This window comes from Solanum verrucosum, unplaced genomic scaffold (genome assembly GCF_900185275.1).
Source record: "Solanum verrucosum unplaced genomic scaffold, falcon-dt-bn FXZP01000265.1, whole genome shotgun sequence".
Classification (NCBI taxonomy): Eukaryota; Viridiplantae; Streptophyta; class Magnoliopsida; order Solanales; family Solanaceae; genus Solanum; species Solanum verrucosum.
The window spans coordinates 198,499-209,071 of NW_026019964.1; the positions used below are offsets into that span (position 1 = coordinate 198,499).

General features: G+C 30.3%; 1 protein-coding gene across 1 annotated transcript; it reads left to right on the plus strand.

Moving 5' to 3' along the window:
* Positions 1 to 307: 307 nt before the first annotated feature.
* On the plus strand, positions 308 to 2,617 carry LOC125814906 (uncharacterized). The gene is made up of 4 exons (XM_049494355.1): positions 308 to 537; positions 665 to 728; positions 827 to 971; positions 2,583 to 2,617. Exons 1-4 carry the CDS (start codon positions 308 to 310, stop codon positions 2,615 to 2,617), a joined length of 474 nt encoding a protein of 157 aa, XP_049350312.1.
* The last annotated feature ends 7,956 nt before the right edge of the window (positions 2,618 to 10,573 follow it).

The window sequence follows — 10,573 nt, forward strand, 5'->3', positions numbered from 1 at the left end:
AGTTTTGTTGAGAAACTAGAGAAGGTATTTGAGGTTATGCACATTGTCGATGCTAAGCGAGTAGAACTTGCTGCATATCAACTGAAAAATGTTGCTAGGACTTGGTTTGACCAGTGAAAGAAGGGTAGAGCTGAGGGAGCACCACATGCGAGTTGGGCTTGTTTCTAGGAGACCTTCTTGGGGTGTTTCTTTCCCCGAGAACTGAGAGAGGCCAAGGTACGAGAGTTTATTACCCTTAAGCAAGATTCAGTAAGTGTTCATGAGTATGGGGTTGAAGTTCACCCAACTATCACGTTATGATCTGGAAATGGTTGCGGATATGAGGAGTAGAATGAGTTTGTTTGTTGTAGGGCTATCTCGTCTGTCGAGTATGGAAGGTAAGGCTGCAATGCTAACAGGTGACATGGATATAGCAACGTTGATGGTTTATGTGCAACAGGTTGAGGAAGAGAAGATGAGGGATAGGGAGGAGTTCAGAAATAAGAAGGCTAAGACGTCAGGAAATGAGTTTGGGCAGCGAAGAAATAATGTGAATCGGTCTTCTTTCCAACAAAAGCAAAAGGGGCATACTCCATCATCTGCTAGTGTACCTGCACCCAGAAACAAAGGAGAGTACAATAATCATAATTTACAGCACTTTAGGGCTTGACCTGCCTAATCTCAGGGTAGTGTGGCACAAGGGGGTAACTGGGCTCAGTCATGTGCTAAGTGTGGTAAAACCTACCCGGGTAAGTGTCGCGATGGATCCACATGTTGTTTAAAGGGTAAACAAGAGGGTCACTTCATGAAAGAGTGCCCTAAGAACTAGCAAGGTAATGGAAATCAGAGCAATATAGCCCAATCTGCATCAATTGCTCCACCAGACAGTGATGCACCTAGAGGAGCTACTTCCAGCACTGGCGGAGGATCAAATCGCCTTTATGCGATCACTAGTCGTCAAGGGAAAAAGAATTCCCCAGATGTTGTCACTGGTATGATCAAAGTCTTTACTCTTGATGTTTATGCTTTGCTAGACCCAGGAGCAAGTTTATCTTTTGTGACTCCTTATGTTGCAAATAATTTTGATGTTCTTCCTGAGAAACTTTGTGAACACTTTTGCGTTTCTACACTTGTTGGGAGTCTATTCTAGCTGAGCGAGTATATCGTGATTGTGTTATTTCCATCAGTAACAAGAACACCATGGCTGATTTAGTTGAGTTAAACATGGTAGATTTTGATGTCATTCTTCGTATGGACTAGCTTTATGCCTGTTATGCCTCCATAGATTGTAGAACTCGAGTTGTTAGGTTTCAAATTCCTAATGAGCCAGTTATAGAGTGGAGTAGCAATTCCCATATAATCTTTGAAGAAATGAACTCTTACTCTTATTCTTTAGTTAACTCAAAGCTTAAGTCTTGAAACGAAGTTAAAACGTTTGTAAAAGACTTTTGAAAAACTCTTATGAACTTCTCTTAACTTGATTCTTAACTTCTTAGCTTGACTCTTAACTTTCCTTGAATTGATTTATGGGTTCAAGGTTCATGATCTCATGTTTATGGATGATTTCATAATGTTTAGACGTACCTTAGATTGTTGGAATCAACTAGGAAACATAGGTACGTTGCTAAGGAACTAGTACGAAAAGAAGCGAGAAGAATGGGAAGAACTGGCGTCCCTGGGGACCCGCGAGCGTGGGGCGCCAGCCTTAAAACTTCATAGGTTGGGGTGGGGCACATTGGCTGGCGCAGAGCCTTAGAGCCCATACTTCAGAGCCCCACTTAGGGCGCAATGGCTGGGGCGACGCCCCAGGCCCTTGCCTAGGTGAACTCTGATTTTTCTCCTTCGTTTTTTAACTCTAAACCCCCTATTCCAACTTAGTTCTTTCCCCAAAAACTTAGAATCGACTATACCCTCAATATATACAATATTCAACTTGAAATCACACCTAAATACATGAATCAACCTCAGGAAACTTCAACAACAAGAACCCACAAGATTTCAAACGAATTAACATCAAGAACTCATAGGATTTGCTTTCAAAACATTACAACTTCGCTTGAATTGAATCATGATTGGCGTGTGGGTAAACTAAAACAACGCTATGTGATCTCACATACCTCGTAGGGATCAACCCTTGGCGAAATCCACACGCAATTCTCAAAGAAATCGACGAATCCTTGCTTTTTCTCCTATTTTCTCCTCTTCTTTTCTCTTCTCTCAAAACCCTAGCTCTTTTCCAAAAGCGTAAACTGACCAAGTTCAGTTTAGACCCCAACTAATTACCAAAAATGAAATGAAAATAATAGGGTATGGAAAAGACCATAATGCCATTCAAAAATCCGGATTAGACTTTCCTTATTTGAACAACCCAAGTTCAAATGGGCATATCTCACTCATACGAACTCGAAATCGGGTAAACTCGCCGGCGTTGGAAATATAATACCAAGATATTTCCTACAATATATGAAAGCACACCTAAATCATCCCGACCTAGGATTTATGGTCATTTGAATTTGACCCAAAACTCAATAACATAACTTAACAAATTTTGAGATTTTTTATTCTTCCCTAAAATGACTATTTCCAATTCTGACTCTTTCTAGCTCCTTCAAATGGAGAGGTGTTAGAAGGATCTTAATGCATAACATATAGAAATTCAATAATTAGGGATATAATTTCAAAAAGATTTAAGAACTCAAGAATTCAAAATCAACTCATCTCAAGAATACTCAAATCTAGGGGTAGAATCCTAGATTTCTCTTTTACTGATTTGAAAGTAGATGTAGGGCGTGAGGATGAACTGGTCCAACACTATAATAGCCTTACATACCTGGAAGAACAAGGTTCTTGAAGAATCTTGAAGAAGAATTTGATTAGAAGTCTTGAAACACTAGCTTGAAGGAGAAAAATAAAAATGCCTTTCTTGAGATTTCTTGAATTAGTTTCTTGAAACTCTAAGGCCAAGAATTATGATTTTCATTAGTGATTCATAATTGTATGGAGGAATTTGAGTTGGAAATAATGAAATTCTTGGAGAAAGACTTACCTTGAAGAAGAATCTTGAAAAAGATAGAAAGAATCTTGAATGAAGTCTTCTACTTTGATTTTTTATTAGGGTTTTGTCATAGGGTTTGAGAGAGAAGAGAATGATGTATTAAGAGATGAAAATCTTATTGGTTTGAGCCTTATATTAGTCAAGAAATTTATTTAGGGTTTTCTTAGAGGTAAAAAGACGAAAACAACCTTTTTTAATATTTTCCCGTCGGTTAATTCGTCACTACACTGTACCAGGTTATTAAAATGGTCATAACTTTTTACTCAAAAAATGGATTGATGCGAAATTTGTGGCGTTGAAAAGATAATTCAAATACCTTTAATTTGATAGGTTACAGGTCACGTAACTCTTTATATTTTAAGAGATATGGTGGTTTGAAGTTGACCCAAGTAGAATCTTACATTATAAATTTATCGGTAAGAAAAATTTCAACTCAACTTTTTGTTAGGAGATTCTAGTGACCTTAATTCATATCCAAATCATTCTCATACTAAATAATTTACCCTTACACATATGGGTAATTTATGAATCACCTGATATGATCCTACAAGTAAATGAAGAATGATTCGAGTCTTAACTTAAAAATTTTCGGGGTGTTACATTAATTTTCTTTCAATAGGGATATGCTGATATTTGGATATATTCATTATGGTTGAGAAAAATGATTTATTTAGTCTCGATAAATTCGTGAATAATAATTTTTGTTTCCTAGTGATTCGAAGAGTGATTGTAGAGCAATTCATTTTGGTAGCAAAATCAAGGACTTTCACTGCAAATATAAGGTACATAATCTATCGATATTACTTCGATTTCTAACAAAGGTATCAGAGCCATGATTAGTTATTCCCCGTTTGCATAATGCTTTCTTGAAATTTTGCTCTAGTGGATTGATTTATTTTCGTTCTAAGAAAACTGTGTGAAAATTCTTGGTATTTAGTGTTCTAAATTTCTTTAAGGATACATCTAAAATAGATGACAGCATTGTTGCACACCTGGAAGAAAAATAAGATGACCTAATATAGATTAAGAAGTTTGAATCTGCTTATAGATTTGAAATTTTTTTGACCGATATAGATTTGTAAAAATAAAATTGTTACTCCATAAACTTCCATTTGGAGTAGTGAAAAAGAGGAGATATTTTCATATCTATGTATTTTTTTCTTCCTTTCAGTTCTTTCATAGAAGTTTTTTTTTCTAATCATGTTTTGGTCCTTTTTTTTGTGATCATGGAAGTAATATAAGGGAGAAGATGAGTAAATTCTAAGAGTTATATTGTATAATGAAAAGGAAAAAACTTTTTAAGTTTTATGGGAACTTGAAATGGTCTAGTACTGTTAGTTTTTTTAATGAAAAAATTAAAAGAAAAAGACAGAATCGTGTGGTAGACTATGTGAACATCTTTATGCTTCTTTCTATTTGCTATTTAAAAAAATAAAAACATGAATGTTCTCACTATTCTTTTAATGAAGTACTACTATTTTATGTTAATAAAGTATTTGCACATTTCCTTGGGGATCATGAAGTGCTACTGTTTTTTATGGAAAATTGACAGTGAATGAGTATTACTATATTATTTTAATAAAGTACTTATTTTAATTATTGTTACATGGGTTATACAAGTGGTCAAATCTGATTGTGGTTGACTTTAACATTTAATTTTCTTTTAATAGTATATTTGGATATATTTATTATGGTTTAAAAAATGGTTTATTTAGTCTCGATAAGTTCGTGAATTGTAATATTTATTTTTCAGTGTTTCGAAGAGTGAATAATATTTGGTACCAAAATTAAGGACTTCCGCTACAAATATAAGGTACATAATCCATCGATATTGCTCTGATTTCTAAAATGGGTATCAGAGTCATGGATGTTTGCTTTTCATTTGAATATTGTTTTTGTAGTTTGTCAGTAAAAGATAGTTGTTAACAATTGCCAAATTATGTGCAAAAGATTCTTAAAATAAATGATAGAGTATGTGTCACTCACTTGTTTGAAAGCATAGGAGAACAAATATAGATTGAATATTTGAACTCAATATTGTGCTTTTTTATTTTGAATCGAAAACGCTATTTGAGCACTGCAAATTTGGGAATTTTTTTCTCCATGAACTTACAGAGAAGTAGTATCCATAAATATTGTTGATCTGATGTCTTATATCGTTCCTCTTTATTGAGATTATGGATAGAAAGTTTTCTTAAGGAAGATGAGAAAAGTTGTTTTAAGGAAGATAAGTAGATGAAGGAGAAGACTTTTCTTCTTATTCAAGTCTGTTTTACAATGGTGAATGATATTTCAATTTATAGGTTGAGATATCACTCCAAAGGTCACCAAGTTCAATGCCCAAACTAGTAGATACATTGATATCCATATTGTTATCCAAAAAGGGGTTCATATCACCTAGAGAATATACATACATGAATTTGGTAGTTCATAAATAAACCAAATGGACAATCCACTATTCAATGGATTTATAACAATATAGAAAATATAATAAATTTTGTGTTTTAAGAAGAAGAAGAACAGTAGAATACTTTTTAAAAAATGTAGTTTAAAATGTGAGGAAACCCCTTTTCAAAGCCAAGAGCGGGTAGTGTATGAAAAATAATTATTGTGTCTTATCCAAAAAAGTCATAACCCTTTAGAAAAGTCAAAACCTTCAAAAAAGTTACAACTCATTAGAAAATTCATAACTCTTTGGAAGAATCGCAACCCTTTGGAAAAGTCACAACCCTTAGGAAAAGTCACAACCCTTCAAAAATGTCACAACTAATTGAAAAAATTATAACTATTTGGAAATGTCAAATCCTTCAATATGAAAAGGTGTGTGTTTTTAATATAATATTTTAACTTTGCGGTCTTAAACATGCCCCTCCCCAAAAAAACATTCTATATTAAACTGAATTAAAATAAAAGTACAACAAATAAATTAGAAACAAAGAAGTACTTATTAAATCTAATTTGGACTCTTGAAACTAGTTTTTGATCAAATCCTTTTTTCCCAACAATTTGAGGCTTTTCACAATTTGAACACCAAGTTGTAGTGCGCAACATAAAATCATTGAGCTTCTTGTCAACTAAAAGTTGCTGCAAAAGTATATTTATAGCAATGAAAATAAGTACATATTAATTATCTAGATAATCTTCTCATTTGAAATCAAGTTATTCCATTCTCCTTGTTGATTCAATTTTTGATGATCTGTCTAATTTACCCACAAAAAGTATTGTACTTGCATTATTGAACAATTCTCACAATCTTCCTTGTTTTAAGAAGAAGAAAAATAGAAAACTTACAAAACTCGTAGATTAAAAATGTTAAAAAACCCCTCTATTTATAAACAATAAATGATAGTGTGTCACAATCCTTCAGAAAAATCACAACCATTCAGTAATGTCATACCTCATTGAAAAAGTCACAACTATATAAAAAATTCACAACCCTTTGGAGAAGTCACTATCCATCAATGTGAATAAGTGTCATCTTTTAATATAATATAGAACAAATAAATAAATATAATATAATATAAACTATAGAATATATACTAAATTGGGCGTTTTAAGTTGGGGTATTATAGTAATTTAACATTCAAGTTAGAGAGTTCATGTTTTTAAGGTAGTATAGATAGAAAAGTTCCTATGAATAGTGAATGTAAGCTTTCTTATGATTACTACTGAAATTGTCAAATCAATATTCGAAAACACCTATAACTATTTATAATATAAAGTTAGATATAGATAAGGTGATGTAACACCTCTCTATGGCCTCCAATTAGATTTATCTCTTTCCTTCCTTTTTTTTTTTGATTTTTTTGTCATTTTAAAATTAATTGTGATATGTAATTTTCACTCTTAAAATCTCTTAGTTACACCTCTTAAATATAGTTTCTCCCCCCTCCTCTATAGTGAATTACTTAGTTATTAATGTATTATTGGAGTTCCTGCTTAAAATATAATATAAATAAATGCATATTGATATAAAATATAGAAGATTTACTATATTGGATGTTTTTAGTTTGAGTATTATATTAATTTAACAATTAAGTTATGAAGTGTTCAAAGTCCAATGAACTTTGAGATTCTCAACATCAATAAATCACACTTGAGTTTTTAAGAAGAGAAGAATAGAAATTTTTAAAAAGTCGTAGTTTTGGAAATGTGAGGAAAAACCCTCCATTTATAGTTATTGAAGGGTACTATTAACATGTGCTTATTGTGTTTTATCATAAAAGTTACAACGCTTTAGAAAAGTCACAACCCTTCGAAAAGGTCACAACTCATCGGAAAAGTCACAACTCTTTGGAGAAGTCGTAACCATTCAATGCCACAAGGCGTGTCCTTTAAATAATAATATAAAGTATAGAAAATATACTAAATTGGGGGTTTTAAGAAGAGGAACGATACAATACGTCAAAAAATTTAAGTTAAAAAATATGAGGAAACACCTCTTTTTATAGCTAATAATGGGTAGTATGAAAAAATATTTATTGTGTCTTATCAAAAAAGTCACAACCATTTGGAAAAGTCACAAGCCTTTAGAAAATTCACAACCCTTCGAAAAGGTCATAACTCATCAAAAAAATCATAACTCTTTCAAAAAGTCACGCCCCTTCAGAAAAGTCACATACCTTTAGAAAAGTCACAACCTTTCAAAAACTGTCATAACTAATCGAAAAAAGCATAACTCTTTGAAAAACTCATGACCCTTCAATATGAAAAGGTGTCTACTTTCAATATAATATTATATTGTATAAATAAATAAATGAATATAAATATAGAATATAAACTAAATTTGGTGTTTTAAATCGCGGGGTATTATAATAAGTTAACATGTGAGATAGGTTGTTTATACTTTTAAGGTAGTATAGATATATAGATAGTAAGATAGACATAGATTTGTCTAATTTAATTTGATACAAAATTTTAAAAAAATAAAGAAGACTTTTAATTTAAGGATATTTAGACTATACATTAAAGTCTTCTAACTTTGTGATCTTAAACATGTAACATGAAGTGTTAGAACTAAAGAATCCCCCCCACCCCCACCCCCCACCCCACAGCCACACACACAAAAAAGAACATTATATTTTAAACAGAATAAAAATAAAAGTAAAACAAATAAATTGGAAAATGAGGAGTACTTATTAAATCTAGTTTGGACTCTTCAATCAAGTTTATGATAAAATATTTTTTCTCTAACAAATTATTACTTTTCACAGCTTGAACACCAAGTTGTAGTTTGTGCAATAGAAAATCATTGAACTTCTTTTCAAATAGAAGTTGTTGCAAAAGTACATTTATGCCAATGAAAATGAGTACACATTAATTATCTAGATAGTCTTCTCATTTGAAGTTGAGTTATTCCATTCTCCATGTTGCATCAATTTTTGTTGATCTATCTAATTTACAAAAATAATAATAATATTGTCATTGCATAATTGAAAAATTCTCACAATCTTCCTTGTTTTAAGAAGGATAATAAAAAATATATAAAATTCGTAGTTTAAAAATGTAAGAAAATTCCTCTATTTATAGTCAAGAAAGGATGATATGAAAAGTTGTTTATTGTGTCTTATCAGATAAGTCACAACCCTTTAGATAAATCACAACTCTTTAAAAAAGTAATAATCCTTCAGAGAAGTCATTACCTGTCAATGTGAAAAGGTGTCATCTTTTAATATAATATAGAACAAATAAATAAATAAATAATAAAATATAAAATATAGACGATATGCTAAATTTAATGTTTGAAGTTGTGGTATAATAGTAATTAACATTCAAGTTAGGGAGTTCATGATTTTAAAATATTATTATTATTATTATTATAGATAAAATATGTTTAAAAAGAAAAGAAATAATATATTTCTTAGGAAAGGGACATTTTTTATCCATTAAGGCCTCATTTTTTTCCATTAAGATTAAAACATCTGAATCTGAATACACATCTGAATATTAAGATGTGCATTAAGATCTAGATGTGTAAATCTGAATAAACATATGAATATTAAGATGTTGTCTTTGAATTTGAACACTGAATTATTGAGACTGTTTGTTTTCAATATCTGAATATGCATATGAAATTAAACGCTATATCAATAAAATATTATAAAAACCTCATTTTAGTAATTTTTTTTTTATAGAAAATAATATTTTGAACATTTTTATCGTAACAAGGTAATATTATTTATCTTTCAAGAATTTAACATTAAGTTACATCATTAATATGACTATTCTTTGCACACAAAAACTTTGAGAATATAATATAATGCAATGTAAAAAAGTTTATATAGAACAGTAGTAATATAATGTTTATGAAAACATTTTATTTTATAATAGACATTTGTTATTGTTATCGATCAAATAATTAATACTTTTTTATTTTTTGGAACCGTGCTAAATATTATATCATGAGAATGCTTATCAATCCAAATATATTGATTAATTTATGAAAATAAAAGACATATATTAAGTTAATAAGAATAAAGGAAATTATAATGGAAAGCATGTAATTAACATTAATTAAATAAGAAAATAGCTTGTATGAGTTGTTGTGACGTAGTTAAATTAAGATAGGAGTCTTATTTTTGAGTCTGAATGGTGTTAAGAGTGTGTTACAGATCTGATTCATTCAGATATATTCAGACCCATTAAGAGGCTTATAAGGAAATAAAACAAACGAACTGAATCTGAATAATTAAGATTCAGTCTTCAAAAACAAACACACTTAATGAGACGAATCTAAATGATTAAGATTCAAACCCCCATTAAGTGCAAACAAATGAGACCTAAGTAACAATGAAGACATTTTCTTTTATCAAACTATTGATGACATGAGAATTATTAGACCAAGCTATTTATTTATATATTTTTATTCAATTTCACATAGTTCAAAGATATTTTTAATTCTTTTTCCTAAAATGAACTCAAGACTTGTGAATAACTTAAATTTATAAATGGATTTTTTTCCTTTAAAACTGCTCACTATCTGCAATAAAGTATATCCATCAGGTGTTCATTAAATAGAGATCACATTAGATGTTGATTACATGTGAAATTTGATAAATTAATTTTTTATTTTACACCATTATTTGCTTCATTGACTCTCCATATAAAAATGGTGAAATACATTAAATTATTCGGTTGAAAATATTTGATCAGAAAAAGAAGAAGAAATAATACAATAAATATAAATCTCACCTTACGAATTTAACTTACAAACCAATAGAATTGTTGAGCCAAAAGTGTAGATTTGTTGGGGATCTAGATCTATACCCAACACCTACAAGTTTTTATATAATATGTTAAATACAGTAAAACCCCACTTAATTAATATTCGGTAAATTAATAATTTTTTTAAATATAGTATTTTTTCGGTTTTGATTTGAGCCAATAAAAAAAATCATCCATTTCTATAAAGATAATAGGATAATTTTTTTTATGTGAATTCAATAAATATGATACATAAATTAATAAGATATAATGATTTTGATGTAATCAAAGTTAACCTTCATTGAATCTCAAAACAATCTTTAAATTAATAAATAT